Raw genomic sequence first — 21,838 nt, 5'->3', positions numbered from 1 at the left:
AGATGGGGCAAAGACAAGCTACACCAAACATACATTCCAGCCCTGCCCAGGAGAAAGGCAAGACTGGAGACAAGCACACTTGCAGCAGAGCCTACACCAGGAGCAGACACCCAGGTCTGGGATTAAATGGAGTTCCCGAGCCCATGGGTAGCTGGGTGTGTGTGGGGCAGGGTCCCAGGTGAACCTGCTCCGCATGGTCAAGAGGCATCAGCACGCTGAGGGCTCTGGCTTTATGCCAGGGGTCTCCACAAAACCAGAGTTAGCTCCCTTCTAAACAGCTTCTAAACCTATGAAAATGCACAGAGAGCTTTGAAAAGTCTGTATTTCTTATAAAAATCATACCTGGGCACTGAGAGGTTGGAAGATCATCCTTCTTCAAAGTGTGGCACAGAAATACCCCTTCCTTCCCAGGAGCCCAGCATCCCTACCCAGCTTCTTGCCTTCCTTCCTGTGAAGGACAGAAAGACAAGGGAGGATAATGTTTCCCAGCTCAGCCTCGGGCTGCTGGGAGACAACCGGGAGCCTCAGTCTCCTGTCCAGCCTTGCTGGCCGGGCAGAGTTTCATGAGAGCTCCGGGACCGCAGGCTGCCGTGACTACAAAGACAGCAGCAGCCTCCAGTGGCCAGCTGGCAAACAACACCAGCGTGGCAACACGGCCAGAGTTCCACACAAATTGCCTCATGGCAAACGTGCCATGGTCAGCACCAGCATGGCTTCATCCCCAGTGTCCCTTGGCCAACACCACTGTGGCCTTGTGTCCAGTGTCCCACAGCCAGCACCACTGTGGCCTTGTGTCCAGTGTCCCACAGCCAGCACCACTGTGGCCTCACACCCAACACTCATGTCCAAGGTCCCATGGCCAAAAACAACGTGGTCTCATGTCGAGTGTTCTACAGCCAATGCCAGTGTGGTTTCATCCTCACTGTCCCACAGCCAACACCAGTGTGGCCTCTTGCCTGATGTCCCACAGCCATCGTCACCATGGTCCCATGTCCAGACTCCCACGAAAATGCCAGTGTGGCCTCGTGTCTAACCCACAGCCAACATCAGTGTGGCCTCACACGTGGCATCACACACCAAACACCAGTGTGGTTTTATCCCGTGTCCCGTGGTGAATTCCAGTTTGGCCTCACATCCAATGCCCCAAGGCCACTCTCAGTGTGGCCTTGTGTCCAGCATTCCCTGGTGACTCCAGTGTGGCCCGGTTCCTGACATCCCACAGCAAGCACCAACACAGCCTCGCACCCCAAACCCACGGCAAACAGAGTCTGTGTCTGTGGCTGTGCACCCTGTGTCCTCCATGTAGCACATCCCTACCATCCCTCCCGTCACATCCAAGCCCACAGGGGCTCACAATTGGCCCAAGGCCAGAAAGATGTCACTCACTGAATCATGGAATCACTAAGGTTGGAAAGGCCCTCTGAGATCATGGTGTCCAACTGTTCCTTCAGCACTGCCAAAGCCACCACTGGCCCATGTCTCCAGGTGCCACATCCACACAGTTTTTAAATCCCCACAGGGATGGGAACTCCACTGCTGCCCTGCCCTAGTGTGCCAGGGCTGGACAACACTTCTGGTGGTGAACTTTTCCCAGCTAACCAATCCAAACCTTCCCTGGTGCAACCTGGTGAAGTCTTTTCCTCTTGTCCTGTCACTTTTTTGGGGAGAAGAGACCAACACTCGATGAAACCCTTCTTACCAAAAAGGCAACTTTTTATGATGCAAGATGACTCCCAGTCCTCAGTGCCACGGTGTCACCAAGGCCCTCAGTGATCTCGTGACATGGCTGTGCCTGCTTCAGGTCCCCAGGTCTTCACCCTGTTTTTCCTTCTGTACTGCAGGGGGAATACCTTGCAGAGCAGGAGCCCACCCAGGTGCCTGGACAAGCTGCAAAAAGAGGAGTGGGTGAGCTGTTTTCTTGTTGTCTGCTTTCCCTGAGTCCTTTGAAATAATCACAAACACAGCAATTATTGCAAAGATAAAATGCCAAGGATTACAGAATCCTCACAGGCAAAGCTCCCCATCAATTAACTAAACCAAGCCTTGCTATAAAATATAATCCACTACAAGAAGCCACAGCAAGAGAGAATTAATTTTTTTTTTAAAAAAAAAAGACACAACAAATAAATATTTGTGGAAGAAACTGATGGGAAGGAGAGAGGAGGGATTTTTGTCAGAGATCAGTATCATTTTGTGTGCTTGTATGTCACATGCAAGCACCAAAAATATCTCAGCATGGAGCAAGCCAAGGCACAGTGTGGGGTTTCAGATGTAACTGAGCAACTTGGCAGTGTCATGAGTTTGGGGGTAACACACACAAAGAAGATGGGTGAGGGGTTTTAAAAGTGGTGCATAAAATTTGGGTTCTCAGTCCAGTTCAGGGACAAAGAGCTGGAATAACTCTCTGGGATCATCAAGTCCATCCCCCCACATCCTGTTGTTTCATCCTCCCCTCACTCCCACGTCAGTGCAAACCTCGCTCCTCTCCAGGGAGGGCTGAGTCTGGGGATGGTGGAGGGGCTCCTCCCCAGGCCCCCTGCTCTGCCATCAGGAACTGATTGCTGCAGCCAGCTGAAGTTTCTCCCAGTTCAACCCCATTTCTCCCAGTATCATCATCCCCTTGGAACCAAATGAGCCACCAACCACTCCAGTGCACTCTGGGAGTAGAGGAAGCAGCACCCAAACCTCCTGCCAGAACCACAGACTGAGCAATTAATTACCATTGTAATTGAAGTTTTGCCTTGTAACTCTAGTCAGGAATCAAACATCAATATTGTAGAATCAGAGAATCATGGAATGGTTTGGAAGGAACATTAAAGCCCATCTCATCCCACCCCCTGCCACAAGCAGGACACCTTCCACTATCCCAGGTTGCTCCAAGCCCTATCCAGCCTGGCCTGGAACACTTCCAATGGGAGATGCTGACCTGAAGTGAACACGTGTCCTTCTGGGGAGCCCAAAATCGACACATCTGGCAGTGGTGGGCACTGATGAGCACCACGAGGCTTTGGGGACACATCCACCCAAAGCTCTGGGGCTCCCATGACACTTGGGGTTGCACCTGTGTTGCACCAATTGGGGTGGCTGTGCCACACAGCCTCAGCACCAGGTTGCACCTGGAATAAGGATAACAGCCATGTGTGACCGGATTTGGGGTTATGGTTCAGATGAGTCTCCAATTTCTCCTTCTCCTCTGTTTCTCTGTCCTCTGCTGGGTGTTGCACCACATGTTCTTTCTTCCTACACCCATATACAGCGCTGAGCACAAAAGCCCTCGGTACTGGGGGAGCTCTGGGCTCTCCAGGCAGCTACAACCACATCCCAAATCTGCTCTTCTGCTTTGTCTTCCTTTGGAAACCCCAAGCTCTGCTGCTGCAGTGGAGACAAACCATGAGAGACAATCAAAAAGGTGAATAAAAAGTTGGAAACACACTTAAATGACAGCTCAGGCTGGAAATGTGAGTCTTCTGTTTGTTTTTCTTTGTAGCCCGCCCTGAATATCCCTGCTAATTTTCTGACTATTGCTGGAGTGTACAGAAGAATTGCTGATGACACATTTTCCTAACACATGCATTACACAAAAGGAGATTAAATTTTAGCCTCTTTTAGGGACTATAAAATCAGATTCATCCTAACGAAACAGCATATAAAAAGGGGTTTCCCTTTTCTTCCTCAATCTCTTGGCATTTTTCCTCCTGTGGTTTTATTCCTCTCCTCCCCCCTCCTCCTTCTCCCCCGTTATCTGTGTTTCTTGCTCATTCCAACTTGATGACATGTTGCTGGGACAACTAAGTCTCGTAACCTTCTTAACTTTGCCATTGTTACTGCCTGGAGTGTATTTAGGAGAAGTGTTTTAATTTCTTTTCGAATGCGCAGCGCCTGCCCCGTCGGAAGATATTAGAAATGGGAAAAGGGGAGGGGGGAAGCTTTTCTTCTCTAAATGTCTGCTATTCAAATCATCTCTTTTTTTATTTCCTTTAAACCCATCATTTGTATGCTGTAGGTCGCTACTTTAAAACCCAGCTCGCTGTTGCTGAAAGGATCACCCGTATAATGATGTCATCCATATTCAGCTGGAATCTTGGCTCCGCTGGAGCCCAGCGCTTCCCTCCTCTCCCACTGGAAGCTCAGCCGCCGGCTCCCCACTGCTCTGCGCTCACCTGGAGTTTGGGAATGAGTCGGCTCGGCTGGAGGTGGGGGAGGAAGGGGTTCCTGGCGGGAGGTGCATCAGGCACATGGAAAGATGCCGTGATGTGCACATACAAGAGCAAGAAGCAGTAAAAACACCTGGTTTGGAGACCATTCTGGTGGAAGGTCCTTTCTTGGGGTCACCCCATCACAGGAGGACCACCTGCTGTCACTGACATCACAGGAGAGAGAGCTGGGGGTGTTCACATGGAGAAGAGAAGATTCCAAGGAGACCTTAGAGCCCCTTCCAGTGCCTAAAGGGGCTCCAAGGAAGCTGGAGAGGGATATTGAACAAGGGCCTGGAGTGGCAGGACAAAGGGGAATGGCTTTCCACTGCCAGATGCTAGGATTAGATGGGATGGTGGGAAGGAATTCCTGACTGTTAGGGTGGGGAGGCTCTGGCACAGGGTGCCCAGAGAAGCTGTGGCTGCCCTATCCCAGGAAATTTTCCTGGCCAGGTTGGATGGGACTTGGAGCAACCTGGGACAGTGGAAGGTGTCCCTGCCCATAGCAGGACATAGAATGGGATAAGTATTAAGGTCCCAACACAAACCATTCTGGGATTCTGTGGCTGGGTCTGTCCCTGCTGTCCCAGCCCTGCCAGCCTGCGAAGAGCCAGGTTTCATGCATGGAGCCCACCTGGATGCCCCCTGCCCACTCCAGCTTGTCTTTATTAAAATCTTAATTGTATACGTGTCGTGCACAAAATCCCGCAGCCCCTTTCATGTCAGCCCTGATGTTTCCCTGACACACTCATTGTACCTGGATCAATGCTCTGTTAGCAACTAATTGATCTTTTATTAACATATAATAACTTACTTATTAAATAGAAATTAAAGACTTAATTGAGACACTTAATCTAGAGTGGCTCAGTATATCACCCTCATAAGCATAATGTATAATTTAATTAATTGACAGAGCTGATAATAGCATGTCATCTGTCACCAGTTCTCCTGACCTGGGAGCTGTTTGCAGCCGGAGGTGTTTGCCATGGGTGCAAATACAGGGCTCTCCCAGGAATGGTAACATGGGATTTGGGGTATTCCAGCTCATTACGCCCAGCACAGACACCTGCAGGTGATCCCCATCCTGCCAAAACGCACTCAGGGAATGTGGCCATGGCCAGGATCATAAATCCATTCTGGAGTTTTTCTGTGGAGAAGGAGAAGGCTGATGGGATGGACCAGCTCATCCCAGTGCTCCCCAGGGCTGGCAGACGAGGATGCAAGGACATGGTTGTGCTGCCTCTCTCCTCCCTCCAAGCAGAGATTTCTCCCCAAAAACAGGATTCAGGCAACATCCCCCGAGTGGGGAGGTGACCCCACATTCCTTGGACCAACCAAACAGGGATTTATTTTCCCACTGGTCACTATTCCTTCTGTGCCAGCTAAAATTTGGGTCCATGCACCATTTTTCACAGCCAGGCACTTACATCCTGCTCCCCCTTCCCCATCACCGTCTCCCAGCAATAAAGAATTTCATTTTAAAAACTGAAAGATTTAATTTAAAAATACAAAATGGCAAAGGGAGGGTTTTTTAAATAAAAAAATAAAGGTAAAGAGATGATGGTTGGAACAAAATGTTCTAGAAGAAAGCTGTTCCCTTGGGGTTTCTTTTCTTTAAGCTTTGCATATTACAATTTGAAATTTTTGTAAAGAGATCCCCATTTTATATTCACACTGGTAGCCTGAATTTAAATATCTCTCTCACCTGAGATTAATACAGGCTTCACCCTGAATTACTTCCCAGCTCTGAAGTACAGCTCTGGAGAGCTCAACTCTCCACAAATTCACTTCTCTTTTAGAAGCATAAAAGCTTATGAAATATATGAAATATTAAAATAGCATGTGTGCCAGGGCAGAGAGGGGGAAGGGAAGGCTGGGTCAGTGCAGGGGGGCTCCTTTGATATGAAAACACACTTTTCCCTCAAATGAAACCACAGATCTGTTAGCTCAGGACAAGAGCTCCATTAAACACTGGAGGCAAAGATTTGAGCCCACAGGATGATGCTTTTCTTTATTTTATTTAATTATTAAGCCCTGCAACCCACGTGGTGTGGGATAGAAATCATCGTTCCCCTCTGCAATAGAAAATATCAAGTTTCTCTGAAGCAAAACAAAGTATCCCCTGCAAACCAGGTTATAAACAAAGTTGTAAATGCTGGCTCCTTGTCAGGCCAACTCAATAATAACCAAATCCACCTGATGGGGGAAAAATACCTTGTTTAGATGCTGAGTACCCATTAGCTGATTGCCACAGAAATCCAGCAGTTTATGAAAGGATTTAACCCCTGAGGAGCTGTCAGGCTGGTGGTAGGGTTATGCAAGGTGGGACCTCCTGGAGACCCAGCATTGCTCAAATTAATTCCAGGAGCTGGAAGTCCTGCAAATCCCTGTTTTCTCATGAGCCACGAGTGGGAGAGCATGGAATCACAGTCACAGAACTGTTTGGGTTGGGAGGGATTTAGAGATCATCCAGTTCCATCCCCTGCCAGGGTGGGCACACCTCCCACTATCCCAGGTTGCTCCAAGTCCCATCCAGCCTGGTGATGGACACTTCCAGAGATGGGGCAGCCACAGCTTCTCTGGCGGCTTTTCTGTGCATCTGCAGAGAGCACCAAGCCCAGGAAATGGTGGCCCATCTCCAGCTTGGGACATCCTGGATGTCCCCAAGGTAAACGTGGTGGCTGCCAAAGTCAACTGGACAGGCACACTTTGGGAGATGTAATGGTGTCAACACAAGGTTTGTTCTTGGTAGGAGGAGAAGAAATAGTTTCAAGTTGAATCAGGGGAGGTTCAGGTTGGATATTGGGAAAGGTTCCTCTTGGGAAGGGCTGTCCAGCCTTGGCACAGCTGCCCAGGGTAGTGCTGCAGTCCCAATCCCTGGAGGGATTTAAAAGCTGTGTGGATGTGGCGCTTGGGGACATGGATTAAAGGTGGCCTGGGCAGTGATAGGGGACTCAGTGATCTTACTGGCCTTTTCCAAGCTAAACCTTTCCATGATTCCATGATCCTACAGTGGTTTCTCTTCACTGCAGCATTTCCCAGGTGCCCAATGATCATGTGCACTGTTCCTTGGGAAGGTCCCCAGTGCTGCGGCAGAACGACTTCAGTGCAGCTGCTCCATTCTGCCAGCTGCAATAAATTCCTTTGCTGGCGCTGCTTGACTGAATCGAATATAGTTTATTTCATTTTAAGAAGTCCTTTTTCTTTCTTTTTTTTTTTTCATTTCAGGAAAATGAATGTTAGAGCCAGATAAGAAACTATAGTCTGCTTTCAAGAAGGTTACAAGAAAACTGCATCTTGCATTACTAATCCTTTATCTTTCATGTTAACAAAAAGATTACTGACATATTTTTGAATGAAAGAAAATAAAATAGCAAACGCATCTAAAGAACTGTGTAACTTTCATGCAACACACAAATCGGTTGTTAAACGGGGCAAAAAAAAAGGAGGAGAATGAAGGGAAAATTCATAATACATTTCCCTTTGTAAAGTGAGCAAATCAACTTTCTATAATAAGAGAAAACTAGTGGAGGACTAGAAGATGCTCCTTTCATGAGCAGAAAACCATGCTATTTTTGCCCGAGGCTGGATTCAGGCAGCAGAGGAGGAAATGTTCCTTGCCTAGGTTTTCCAGGGAGGGGATCAGGAGATGCCAGCCCTGGCAGGGCCATCCTGCTGCATCCCACAGCCCCCTCCAGCAGATCTGGCTCCGAAGAGCCAATGATCTGCCCAAACTCAGAGGAAGGGGGAACGTGTCCCACCACAGGGACATGTCCAAGACAGATGGCCATCAAACGGAGCCTGGATGGTGGCAGAGGGAGCTCGCAGCAACCCGGCCTAGTGGAGGGTGTCCCTGCCCATGACACGTTGGAATGAGATGAGCTTTAAGGTCCCTTCCAACCCAAACCATTCTGGGATTCCATGACTCGATGATCTCTGTCACCCCACCCCAAATCCAGCTGGGAGGAGCTCTCTGGTGCTTCCCTCCCAAATCTCCCTAGAAATCCTAGCCCTGATCCTCAGCCCTGCTTTTCCAGAAGCAAAAACACATCCCCTTGCCTTGGCACAGAGTGGTTCATTAGGAAACCCATAATTGAATTCCCTGACCATTCAGTTCTAAAACCCCTTTGATCAAGAATTAGTTAATTACATTGGGCCCGGTCTATTCCTTGTCACAAATTTCGCCCATGTCCCCCAGATATGCGGCGGCAGGATCCGCTCCTCCGCATTGTGTCCTTTGAAATGCATTTAGGATCCTTTGAAGCTCTCCCCCCTTAATGACGCATTGTTCGTTAATAAGTTGCCTGTAACGTTTCCCCATTAGGAAATAGCTGTCTGCGGCTCACTTGGGCTTCAATGAGGAATAATAATCCAAATGTAATTGATAATGTTGGAGAATAAATGGGGAGAAGCGGTACCTGGGGAATGGGCTGGAGCGGGGCGCAGGGGGAGAGCGGGGTCCCCCCGCAGCCTCTCCGCCACCGCCCGACCTTGGGCGCGCTCGCCCCGCCACAAAATCCCTTTGACTTTGAGACAGGGGCTCGATCAGGACTCACGGAGCCTGATAAGAGCCGGGGAGATCACAGGTGGGGAGTCTGGGCAGCCGGCCCTGCCCCCAGCAGGCTGGCTCTCCGGGAAGGTGAGAGGAGATAAGGAGCAGCTGGAAGCGTGGCAGGAGAGGAGGCAGATCGGGAGATAACTGCGCTGAGATGGGCAGATCGCTCCTCTCGCCAAGGACGGCTTTAATGAGGCGGCTGGGGGGCTCCGCAGAGGAAGGTGGCGACGACCCTTCCTCCTTCTCCTCTAATCCCGGTGCTGCTCTCTCCAAGCAGCAGCAAGCTCAACAAAAAGCCTACTCCAGGCTCCCAAAAAAACAGCTTTTTTTCCTAAGGACGCGCCCCGCAGCAGCAGCAGTACCGTGGTGGGGTTCTGCCCAAATAACTCCCCCGGGAGCTGCTGCCCGGGGTGTCCGGGCATCCTGCATCCACACAGGATCCTGCCTGTTCCCGGCCACCTGCAGCTCCCACACACAGGGATTCCGGCCTTCCTTCCTTTTGAAATATTTTCAATTTATTTTATATTTTAATTATATATAATATATAATACATAAATATATATAAATTATATATATTAATATTATATATTAATATTTTATATTATTTGAAATAATTGAAATAAAAAAAGACAAGGTCACAAGCGGGAATCTGCCAGGAGAGACTTCCCCGCTGTGCCTCTGCAGATGCCCTGTCCCGGCTGTGAGGGCAGCAGTGGGATCACGCTCCTGCCATGGAATGCTTTCCTTGTAAAACATCCCTGTGTGACTCCAAAGGGTTTGGGGGAAAAAAAAAATAAATTAAAAAGCTTAAAATCCATAGGCAAATGACTTGCAGTAAGCAGTAACAGAGCAGGAGAGGAGGCTCCTGCCCAAGCTCTGTCCCAGCTGGTCCAGCAGCAGGAAGGTGGAAGGGGATCAGGTTCCCAACTCTCCCCTGCCGTGGTTTTCCCTCTGCAGGGAGGAACGGAGCCCGTGGGCAGTGCCAGCCCCAGCCCAGCACATCCCTCCTGCCAGGGCTCGTGTAGAACCAAAAGAGGGCTCCAGGCACGTGTGGAATTCGATTTCCAAGAGATGCAGAAACTGAGCTGGGCTCAGTCACACAATTACCCGTGTGGAATATAATTGGGGCTGGGAATTCTCAGAGCCTTTCCTCCCAGCATCATCCACTGGGTATGATCAGCCATGCAGCGTTTTTCATAAAAACTGACCTAAAATCCAGAAGGTTTAAACAAACGTGCTAAATATTTCCCTCTCCTTCTCTGTCCAACCCTGAAGTGATGAATTTAGGAATTAGGAAATCATCCGTTTGCTGTAACTCCTACCAAAATAACCTTAAATTGCTCTGTTTTGCTCCGACCTCCTTCAGCGCCCCCCCAGCCCCGCTACCTGCACAGCGCCCCGGGTGCACCGTTCCCAGCTCTGGCACATCCCTCTGCCTGTACATCCTCCTGCACATCCCTCCGCTTCCAGGTCCCTCTGCCTTAGAATCTGCTCGTGTTGCACATTCCTAGCAAGGTCTCGTCTCTTCCATTTGCTTCTGTTGCCCTCTGCTGGGCTCTGGCAAAGGGAGGGATGGCGCCCTGGGAAGCGCCCTCCTCTTTCTCTCCTCTCCTGCCTCTCCTCTCCTTTCCCTCTGCAATTCTAGGGGAATCTCAGAGCCCCATTTGGGGTGCCAGCATCCCTCGAGCCCGTGCACACATCCTGGAGAGGCATCTCCTTCCCACTGCCACGCTCTGAGACACAGCCAGCCCAGCACCTCTGGGTGACAGGACGTGTGTGACAGTGGCCAGACACTGACGGAGTCTCCAGAACCTCTGTGTGTGACAGATATGAACCAGCTCCATCTCTCCCTGCCCAGATTTGGGCCAGAGGAAAAATGGAAACCTGGGCTGGATGTGTCCCACTGTCAGGGGCCTGGTAACAATCTGCAGGGGCAGAGCTGAGTTTGAGTGTCCCACCTTGGGCTGTGCAGCAAATTCCAGGCCACATCCCACAGATGTGCTGCTCCATCGCAGTGACATCCATGCCCCATGCTGGGCCACCACCAGCCAGCTCAGGAAAGGAACAAATTGGCAGCATTCAGAGGAATATTCTTAATTTCCAAGCATATAATTTCTGCAGCCCCTTCCTCAGCTTTTCAGCAGCTTTTGCATTTCATCAGCCTGAATCCAAGGTGGAAAAGGGAAGAAACTGGAGATCATTTGCCTTGGAGAACTGGGGAGATTTCAGCAGCAGAGGTGCTCTGGGGGCAGACTGAAGCTCCCCTGTCTGCCTCCAGAGCTGGATGGAAGGGATGGGCCAGCAAGGACAGGTCAAGGAGCAGGAGAAAGGACCAGGATGTCCTGGAATCCACTTCTGATGATGACCAGCTCTGAGGGGGATGTTCTTTCCTCCTCCAACACAGTGCCACCTCCCACCACTGCCCCATCCCATCCAGACCTGCTTTCCCCAGCAGCTGGAGAAAAATTTTGGAGGAGAGTGATACAGGAAGGAAAAGAGGGGAAAATTACAGCAGGTCCTTGGGCACCAAGGGGATGGAAATGCAGGTGATTTCAAAATTTCCAGACCAGCCAGCACCCCTCGGTCACAGCCAGTGCCAGGCAGGCTGAGGAGTGGGGACAGACAGACAGACAGACAGACAGACACCTGCCTGCATGTCTCTGCTTCTAGAAGTCCTCAGACATCCACCGGATTACAGATGATGGAGGAGAGGAATGCCTTATACCAATTAATTCCTAAAGTGTAATTAACATCTGGGCCTGTTCCATGCGATCCCCAGCTGCTAATGAAGCATGGCACCACTTTAATTCCTGCTATGCCACACCATCTTCTCATTAAATCCAGGAGCAGGTTCCATCACACTTCCCTTAGAGGGAAAAAACGGAAAGAGAGAAATTGAGCAGGATTTGTCTCAATGAAGTATGATAGATTAGAGTTTGCTGGATAAAGAAAGTAGGGATGGGGGGAGGGCATGGAATGGGAAATTTAGGTGTGTGCACGAGGGCATCTAGATATTCTCTCTCCCCATGACTTCCTTACACCCCATCCATCAGCCTGGGGTTGGCTTATTCCAAGCAGCAGAGCCTTTGCTCGTGTCTAACAGGCCCACCGGACACAATCTGCATGCCAATTACTGGAGCAGACCCCCTGATACTGGGAAATGGAAATTAGCTGTCAAGGAAAAACCAGCATCAGCACAGCTGGGCTCGGATTGCTGCGCTCCCCGCTCATCTCCACAGGCGCCCTGCTCCGTGTGCTGCTGTGGCAAGGGAAAAATGGAAAAAGTCATCTGGAATAGCAATAAAATAAAAACTGATGATAAAAAAAAAACACCCAAGCACCAGTTTATTGTTATTTGTGTCAGTTGCAAATGTTGAGGACACAACGTTCACCCAAGGGCAAGAGCCTGGAGGACAAGGAGAAGGGGGGAAGACCTGGGATAATTGGGTTTTAAAAGTGGGGAAATCAGCAGTGAAAGGGAAGGACATGAGAAAACATTACCTTAAGGGCAAACCAGATCCAGGTCTGGCTCCTTCCGTGCTGCTGGGTGGATGCACACCAGCAGCCACAGAGCTGGAGCATCCCAAACCCACCAGTGTAGGGCATGTAGGATGGAGAGAGAGAGGGACATTCCCCAAAATCAGGGTGGGAAGTGGCTGGAAATGCACTGGGTGGAGCTCACCCACATACAGGAGATTTTCCATCCACAACAGGAACAGCAACAGGCTTGTTGTCAAAAAAAAATGCAGGAGCCAAGCTGTGCTCAAGCTGCTGCCCTTGGAGAGCATTATCAGGAGCCAGGGGGGGAAAGGGGAGCTGGAGCTGAGGGCTGGTTGGTCCTGGAGAAATATTATGGGGAAGAATACAGTGAAACCTAACTGTGGTTCTGGATCATCTGCATCCTGCTGATCCATGATGGAGAGGAGGGGAGGAGGGATGGAAGTGGGTGAAGATCCATCACCCTTTGCAGGGAAAGGCTGGAATAGGGAGGGGGTTAAGGGAGAGGGGTGACAGCAGGGAGAGGAGGAAGAAGGGGAAGGCAACTCTTCAGCTCTTTGTGCTGGGGGAAGTCCAGGGGGCTGGAGCTGCCCCCTTTTGGCAGCTCCTTCCCATTCCCCACTGGCAGCAGCTTTCCTGGGAGGTGGCAGCCCCGTGGCTTGATGAGCATCACTCACCCTTGGCTCCCTGCTCCATAATAACCTCATACATCAACGGGAGGAAACTGCAGAACACGGCTGGGAGGGCTCTGCTCCCACCTCCAGCGTCATTGCCCCAAAGCCCCTCGGTTCCGTGTACAAACGGGCTGCAGGCCCCCGCGGCTGCCAGGGCTAGGGTGCCCAGCCATCAGGTATTCCTGCCCGGAGCCTGTGCCTGGCACCTGCCTCTCCTCTGCCAGCACCGGGCAAAATGAGACCTTCCTGGTGGCAAACTGGGCTAACTGGGAGCCCCCTCTGCTCCCTGCACACCTCAGGTGGCCAGGGAGCTCTTCCTTCCCCTCGGGATCACTCAGCAGCCACCTCCCAATGCCAGGGCGGCTCCCAGAGGCACTCACTGCCTCTATCCCACATCCAGCTTGCTCTCCTGCTTCCCAGTCCGTTTAAGCAGCAGAATCCCTTGGTTCCCACCGAGAGAGGACATCCTGCACCTGGCACACTGGGCTGCCAGAATCGGGATGGCTTTTTCCTAAAGGAGCAGTGGGACAGAGGGCAGGGGGTGCAGAAGGGGATGGCAATGAGGCGGTCGGGGCTGGCAGGGGGGTGTTTCGCTCAGAGAAGGCTCCGCTCCACCCCAGCTCCCCCGAGACAGGACACATCGCACACAAATCCCAGGAATAAGCAAGACCAGGCGGAGCTGAGCGACTCAGTTGCTTTATTGGGGGGGTGTGCAGCCCTCTCACGGGGCTGGCTCACTCGGAGATGCTGCGGAAGGACTGGACGGCGGGGCTGGCCGCTCCCCACTCCACGGGCTTGCGGTACTCCCCCTTGGGCAGCACGTACTGCCGGCCCCGGTAGTTGGGATGCTCGTAGAACACCCAGACGCCCTCCAGCACCCTGCAGGCGTGCACCTCACGCATGTGCCACTCCTCCATGATGGAGGGGCAATCTTCGGTGGCTTCGAACATCTGCCCGCCAAAATCTCCCTTCTCGAACACCTGGATGTGGCCTCGGCCTCCACTCGGCTAGGGAAAATTAAAAAGGGAGAGAAAATCATAGTCATGCAATGGTTTGGGAAGGGATTTAAAGATCATGCAGTTCTACCTCCCTGCCATGGGTGGGCACACCTCCTACTATCCCAGGTTCCTCCAAGCCCCATCCAAGCTGGCCTTGGACACTTCCAGGGATGGGGCAGCCACAGCTTCTCTGGGTGACTTCATTGGCAAGCGGAGCATCGGATGGGACACTGACATGTTCCAGCTCTGACATGGGGGCATGACTCAAAATCAGGTACCAACCACCCTCAGCACACCAGAACAAGGCTGAAATCTCACATCAGCCTCCAAAAGCACAGGGAGAAGCAGATGGGGTGAATTTTAACAGAGCATCACATGCAGAGTAGCTCCAGGGATAAGGCTGAGTCAACAGTGCTGGTCTCACTATCCCGGGTGGCCTAGAACCCCTCTCAGTGCTCCACGTGAGCATCAGAGAGCCAGAGCCCCTCCAGTCCCCTCTCCTCCAGGCAGAGAGGAGTTTAATGAGCTGCTGACCCCAACAGGGCCATGTTGCTGCGGAGGCAGCACTGGTTCCCACCGGGATTGGAAGTGCTCCTTGCCCGAAGGCACTGCGGCAGCGTCTAATCTTGCAGCAGCAAGGACACCTCTTCCCCCACCTCCTCAGCCCACTCCCTCCTTTGCCAGCCCCAGCCGAGCTCTGCGGGGTCTCGAGGTCTCCCCAGGGCAGGAGGGAAAGCCAGGTACCAGGTGGATATGCAGGATAAGGCTCCCACATTTCACTCTGGTGGAGGAAGCTGTGCTGCTCTCGCATCTTGCACGTGTTTTAGCTCTGTGTCATAAACCAGATCAGTGCTCTGAATGGGCTGGAAATTCTCCCCGCCCCATGAAAAGGGATTTAGATCCAGCTCAAAGCCAGAACAGGCTCAGAGGGGCGTTAGACTCCCAGGCAGTAAAGCAAAACCCGTTCTCAGTTGTGAGATCTGCTCCATGCAGTGGGAATTCATGGCCGTGCTCCAAGTCAGCAACCTGCAGATCACCAGTGTCTGCCCCACTACTGGCAGAACCTCAGCAGCACCAATCCACACTTCACCCACAATCCCAGTTTTAAAGGATGCTCCTCCACCCCATAGGCTTCCCAAAAGGATCATTCCTTCTTTCCTTTCTCCCCATAATCAGTTAGGAGGGGATGAGCAAACCTGCTGTGCTCTCCTAATACCAGGAGGCACCAGGCTGCTCCAAGCATGACCCAGGAGGGCTCCAGGCATCCCTCCCATTTCTGGGCATTCCAGGGCTGCTGCTGGGCTTGGTCTCCCCATGCCCAGGGTGGGGTGGTGACATGGATTCAGTTTCCTGTATCAGAAGAGAGTCCTGGCTTGCTAGAGGAGAAACCGCCCTTCATTCCGAATGTTCCTGCAAAATCTACATTCCACTGTCACAGGCCTTGAGCCTGTTGGATCAGTTGGTTACACACCACAGAAAAGGCGAGAGGCAAACTTTGGAGCTACCTGCATGGACACTGAAAGCCCTAAAGGAACATGCTGATGAAACTACATTGCTGTTCCTGTGGAAACTCACCCACACTCAAAGGGATCTGCCTTTTCCCACTGCAATCCAGAGTGGGAGAGATTCACCTTCTCCCCCCACCAAACACCTTGCTACTCCCAGAGCCGGCCCGTGGGAGCAAATCCCCTGCAGCCACCCCCTGTGTGGTTCCCCAGGAAGATGGGCACCACGTTTCCTGATGTGAAACCCTTTCCACAACAGGTGGAAATGACAGTATCCCCTGGCAAGGGGTGACACCTACGATCTGGATGTATTTGCAGGAGCCCAGGCGGTCGTTGAGGCCCATCCAGTGGTGGTAGTCGGGATACTCCCCATGGGTCAGCACGTACATGTTCCCAGCATAGTTGGGCCTCTCGTAGGCCACCCAGGTGCCTCCATCCACACGGATGGAGTTGCAGCGGCTCAGGTAGGTGTGGAAATCGGGGCAGTCACTGTCACACTCGTAGTAACGGCCAAGGAAGTTCTTGTCTTCATAGAAGGTGACCTGGAATGAGCAGAGGGGGGAGGGTGGGGAGGTGCCTCATCCAGCACATCTCCATATTCCAGCCACATCACGGCAGGAAATGTCTGTAAGCAGAGTGCTCAAGATATCAGAAATCATCAAGCCCAGCAATGGAACGGGACCAGCTGCAGTCAGTCAGACTAATTCACCTCTCTGGCCCCAATGCCTCCAGCTGCCACCAGTGTTCTGCCCTTCCCAAACCTTTGTTCTTTCCCAGTCCAACCCAACACTCCCACAGAGAAGTCCCTGTCCTTTTTCCAGCAAAACACTATCAAAACAATTCCCTCCCACCTTCTCTTCAAGAGTTACTAAATTATGGCTGGAGAGCTGTGAGAAGTCAACGGAATGTACAAAGCAGGATTCTGGGGACATGGGTGGGTCTGGCAGCCCTGGGTTAGCAGTTGGACTTGATGCCTTTAGAGGGCTTTTCCAGCCTTAATGATCCCGTGATTTCCTTTATATTGGCTCACCAAGCATTTGCAGGGAGATCTTTACTGATAAGGGAGTGGAGGAGTCTCTCTCCTCCCAGGTCATGTCTTCCAGCCCATCCTTGCTTCCACTTGAACAATGCAAAACTTCCTTTCTCAAAACCCACTGCCCAAAGCTGGACATCACACAAACTTTGCCCATGCTAGAAGAAACTAAGGGAGCATTCCATGTGCATGGTGGGTAGCTGTTTTATGGACATCCAAGGATTGTATTTGCAGTTAGCTTGTTCTGCTTTGGTTGCTGCAAGTCCACGAAACCTCTGACAAATTCACAGTCCATCCCCACATTTCTTTCCCAAGAGCTGCTCTATAGCCATGCTGCTGACCCCAAAGCACTTTATCCTTGATCACAACCTGGCTTGAAACGATCTTGGGACCTGATGAACCAATCCCACTCCTCCTACTTGAGGCATTACCTACCCAGCCAGCCCTAGAGAGGAGACCCAGTTTTCCATCCTTTCATGGAAATATTGCCAATCCCTAGACCAGACCAGTCCTTTCTCCAGCTCCATTTTTAGATCCTCCCAAGTGACAATTACCCATCAAATGTTGCTCTTCTTCGAGAGGATTCCCAAACCATCATGCTTATCTTTTGCTCGTTTGCGGCACCAGATGGTCTAGAGAGAATCCTTCTGGCCACACCCAACATGCACTGTTCCACAGTTCATTTTTTCCATGTTTTTTTTTTCTGTGGTTGGAGTATTAAGATACACCCACACCTGCTGTACTTCATCTACAGTGCTTTGGCTACTGCTATCAATGTAACCTTGCTCTTAAAAAATCATTCATTGTCAGGGTTTCAACCCAAATCCAGGACAACTTGCTCATTTTTTATTTTTAATCATTTGTTTTGTGCTAAAAATTAAATTAGCCAGAGGGCTCCTGGAGCTGGTTGGTCAGCAGGTCCTACCAGCCTGACCAGGGGATCTGGGGAGTCAGACTGATCATGCCAGAGGAGTCATGCTCTTGATTTTGTGGCCTGTTACTGGACATTTATTAGGATAATATTATTTTCCTGTTAATTTCAAGGACTGATCTGCCATCACAAAGCAGTTGGTACACACAAAACAACCCGTCCCTTAACATCCTGAGCAAGTTCTTCCCACCTTCAGTGGAGAGCTGGGAATCACTCTGAACTTTCCAGCAGTGAATAAAAGCTGTGAAAGCAGAGCACTGAAATGTCCAGCTCCTGTTTTCCCACCCTTGGGCAGTTAATCACGCTGGCCAGGTCTTCCCAGCCACAACCCGCTGCCTTTTCCAGATCCTGCTTGTTGATCCTAAAGGTATCACCCAAAAAAGCTGCCAGCCTCACCCAAAGGCAGCACCAAAAGCTCTGTTCACTGGGTTTGGCAGTCACCCTCTTCTTGAAGCCAGCAGTCAAGGAAGCCACAGCATCCCTGGAAAACGCTCTGCAGGGATTCATTTACTCCTGGTTCAGCATTATCCTCTACTGGGATGGCTGATCCCTCTCTCCAACACACGTCTCCAAGCTCTGATCCTGTCCCACTCCTGTCCATGTCGTGAGTGTCCAACACAGTCGATGATGAGCTCTGCCCAATGTGGCTCTGCTTTCTGGGCAGAGGGAACCTGGATAAATTCAAGGCCAGGTTGGATGGGTCTTGGAGCAACCTGAGATAGTGGAAGGTGTCCCTGCCTATGGAAGAGGGTGGAACTGGATGGGCTTTAAGGTCCCCTCCAACCCACAACATCCTGGAATTCAGTGATGTTCCTTCACCACCCAGCCTAGCACAACCAAACTGGAGCCTGGCAAAGCTTCCTGATATTTCCAAGGGGGCGTTTCCCCTGTACTTATAAAACCACAAAGCCAAAGAAATCCAAAGGCACTTCAAGGATATGGCTGTTCCTACAGAACTGTGTCCAACCAAAGTGCTGCTCCTTGGTTTAATCTCAGAATTTAAGGGATCCTGCCCACCCGTTCTCTGGCACAGCCCTTCTGACACACCCTCAGCTCACTTCAGACCTTTGTTTCCCAGCTTTCCTGCATGGATCCAGCCACCAACAGAGCTGGTTGATGTTTTCACCCATAGAATAATTACAGATTCCAGATTTCCAGCTTTGTTTCTGTCCCCTCTCACTCGAAAGGAAACTGCCTTCCTTCAGCCAAACACTCCAGGAGCTCCGCTCCCAGCACTCCCCTGTTAACCTCTCCCTGCCCTAACCTTGCCTTTTCTGGGGTTACCAGACACATACCAGGTTTGCCAGAGCAGATCTTCCTTGCAGGAATGTAAAACTCTCACTTTGGTCATATCACCTGAGTTATTACATATTTCTTTTCAAAAATAGCTTAGCTAGAAGAAAACTCATAAAATATATCCAGTAGTGTTTCCTTTGTCAGCACTGATCCTTTTCCAGAGCAGATCACTCACTGGGGTTGTGAGAAATGGTGTTTAATTCCCTACTTTGCCCTTTCCTGGAATGTGCTAAACAAGAGTACAATGTACAGAAATAGGAGATAACTCTTCCTGGCCATCCTGCTGCCCCTATTCCATTAATTCCCCATGGTACACTCCAAGGGGATACGGCTTTCAACAGGGAAAAGGCAGAATGTGCTCAAGGCTTTCCAAGCTGACAGGAGACTCAAGGATGGAGCAGCTGCAATTCCCCACCACCTTTTTTAGACTCAGGTACAGAAAGTTTGCACCTCAGGATCTGGGAGCCACCAGCACACTCTCCTTGGCTTCCCAGACCACCAGCCCAACCCCCGAGAGCCACAGAGCTCAAGGACATGGAAAAGCCAAGACATTCCATGGCATTGCCCAGTGCCTTCAAACCCACTGTGCTCCCAAAGCCCCGTGGGTCTCACAGCCCCCACAGGCAAAAAGGAATCCAGCTCAAATCTAAACTCAGATGAAGCTCTTCCTGCAGCATCCTAATAGTGTTTGACATTCCATAGGGGACACTGGCCCAAGCCCTCATCCTCATTTCCTTTCCCAGCTGTTTCTCCCTGCCCAGTCCCAGACCCAGTACAAGTTCTGTGCGAGCAGCCAGCTCAGCTCTGTTAAACCCAAGCCTGAGGAGCTGGATTCCTCACCCAAGATGTCACTCCAGCTGAAGCTGAGCTTCCCAACCTACCTCCTCCAATTTCAGTTCATCCCTGCTGACTGCACTGAATCCCAAGGCTGGTGTGCACCCCTTAGGGAACACTATTCCCTTCAGTGCCATGGCCATCATCCAGGAGTCCTTCTGTCACAGCACACCCTCTGCTCCACCATGGAAAAGGGATGTGGCAGCTCTGCTGGTGCTGGAGTCAGGCTCTCCCAAGGCTCTGAGGGAGCTTTCCATGAGACTCCGCTCTGCAAGCGCAGTGATTCCCAGCTGGCACAGCCCCCTCCACCCCCAATTTACAAGGCATCAGATCCTGCTGATTTAGAACCATTTCAAAATGCCTCCTCACCAGTCACTGCACTTGACTCCATCCTCTGGCAGAGCCACACTTAGAGGAACCAGCCAAAATCTGGGAAAATACTTGGGAGGGCTCAGCTCCAGCTTCCCTCCACGTGAGGAAGGATTTCAAGCATCTCCCCCTGCCCACACACTGACAAAGGGGGAAGCTGTCAGCAGAACAAAGAAAACAAACTTTCTCCACAATTCATCCCCGCAAAATTCTGCACTCTTAGCCAAAATCATGAATACACTGCAAAAAATCTTACCTTGGTTCCAGCTCTGGACATTTTCCGTTCCAGCCAAGCTCCCCTGTGCCGGAGGAACGTCAGCAGCTGTTACAAACAGCCAGGATCCGAGGTGCCCTTTTTATAATGGGCTTGTTTTAAACCAGACAGCTGCTTTGTCATGAGAATAGGATCCAAAAATTGAGTCAGTGATTCTGAGGCTATAGCCGATTTCCAGAAAAGCAAACAGGATTATGGAATAAAGGAAGGCTTTGCCATCCTCCCTTTGTTACCATTTGCTGAGTCAGAACACCAAAACTCTGCCAAATGCACTCAAAACATGCAGCCCTCTGCCAAGTCCAGGAGGACAGGTGGTAATGTGGTTGCTCCCTCCCTCCCTTCCAAACTTGTTAAACAAGAAGGAATCCTCGTTATCTCTTAGACACCCACCCCATTTGTAAGGATACTCATCAGGGCGTGTTCCAGTCAAGTGAAGGGTGCAATTAAAAAAACCATAAACAAGGGCTCAGAGCAGACACCAGGGGCTTGCAAAGACCAGCTCTGCACTGAAAGCTCTCAATGGAAACATCTGTGCAGCAGAGGCTGCAGATTTTCCTGGGACACCCTCAGCTGGAGCCACGATGCTCCAAACACCTCTTGACATAGAAGGAAAGAAGGATGTGTGGCCACCTCCCCACAAACTGAGTTATTTCACACATCAAAACGATGCCCTGGTTGTCTCTGCAAGTGCCACACATTCGACTCCCAACTCTCAGCCCAGCACCTGAGGTTGAAGCAGAGGAGTTTTCCCTTCGGCCACACTCCAGCTCTCAGATGGGGGAGGCCGAGGATCACTGGCTTCCACAGCCACCCCCCCGCCCCCGCCAGAGCATTATGAAAAACCACCTCTGCAGCTATTCAGTGCCCCAGCCCAAAGGCTTAGGGAGACAAAGGGACATGAATTTGGCACAGCAGCGCCCGAAACACGCAGCACCTCTTTCAAATCCGTCAGGACAAGCACTCTCGCAACAGCAGCTCTGTAAATGCAGGCAGATGGGACAGCCCGGGGCACACACATTCAGCAGCTGCTCCTCTTCCCATTTTAGGAGCCTTGAATCACCCAGAGCTGTTGCTCTCAGTGAGGCCACTTGGATTGATTTAATTTTTAATTTCTGAAGATCAGCGTTCAAGCACGAGCTGGGTTTTACCAGCAAGTTCACAGCTCAAAGCTGTGGGCTCTTCACACATCCCTCCTTTAAAGGTTGGTTAAATACAATAAACTCATCTCACATAAATAAATATAATAAACTCACCTCACCTGCTGGCCCAGGAGCCAAGAGAGACTTTCAGAGGAATTCTGAAGCTGTGCACTCCAGAGTACTGTGACTTCCCCTCACTCTCAGCTTGGATAGCTCTTCCCAAGGCACCACTAGCTGCTGCCTCCACTCATCCATGCAATGCCTTTGCCTATTTTCCAAGCTTATTTAAGTGCTCAGCTACAAGCACATCTTCCCAAAACACATCCCACTAGCACAGAAGAATGGTGCTTATTCAAGCTGATAATCTTTATGAAAATTATGAGATAGGAACAGGGCTTGTACCAAAACCATGTGCCAGGGCAGACTTCAAAACCTTTCAGCTCCATGGCTGAATTTTACAGGAGTTTCACTTTCAGCCTGGCAGGACTTACACTCTTTTTTTGCCCCACTTTCCTCATAAATTAGCAGTTTCTCTCTCT

General features: G+C 50.9%; 1 protein-coding gene across 3 annotated transcripts; it reads right to left on the bottom strand.

Moving 5' to 3' along the window:
* Window positions 1-13,598: 13,598 nt before the first annotated feature.
* Window positions 13,599-21,798, bottom strand: CRYGS (crystallin gamma S). Of its 3 annotated transcripts, none has more exons than XM_015638200.3 (3): window positions 20,143-21,798; window positions 15,723-15,965; window positions 13,599-13,927 (listed from the first exon to the last, which is right to left on the bottom strand). In XM_015638200.3, exons 1-3 carry the CDS (start codon window positions 20,161-20,163, stop codon window positions 13,655-13,657), a joined length of 537 nt encoding a protein of 178 aa, XP_015493686.1. In that variant the 5' UTR covers window positions 20,164-21,798; the 3' UTR covers window positions 13,599-13,654. The 3 variants fall into 3 exon arrangements, with proteins under 3 accessions (XP_015493686.1, XP_018863360.1, XP_033372621.1); XM_019007815.2 differs by lacking the exon at window positions 20,143-21,798 and adding an exon at window positions 19,565-19,880; XM_033516730.1 differs by lacking the exon at window positions 20,143-21,798 and adding an exon at window positions 17,784-19,556.
* Between the last annotated feature and the right edge of the window lie 40 nt (window positions 21,799-21,838).

Source organism: Parus major, chromosome 9, assembly GCF_001522545.3.
Source record: "Parus major isolate Abel chromosome 9, Parus_major1.1, whole genome shotgun sequence".
Taxonomy (NCBI): domain Eukaryota; kingdom Metazoa; phylum Chordata; class Aves; order Passeriformes; family Paridae; genus Parus; species Parus major.
Note: the sequence above shows the minus strand (reverse complement) of the source record. Positions and strands in the feature narration are given on the sequence as shown.

Coding starts and splice junctions, on each gene's coding strand:
- CRYGS (XM_033516730.1), bottom strand. CDS start 17,894: ATGAATCCCTGCAGAGCGTTTTCCAGGGATGCTGTGGCTTCCTTGACT. Junction 15,966..17,783: donor GCTTTTGGTGCTGCCTTTGG/GTGAGGCTGGCA, acceptor TGCTCATTCCAG/GTCACCTTCTATGAAGACAA. Junction 13,928..15,722: donor CCTGCAAATACATCCAGATC/GTAGGTGTCACC, acceptor AATTTTCCCTAG/CCGAGTGGAGGCCGAGGCCA.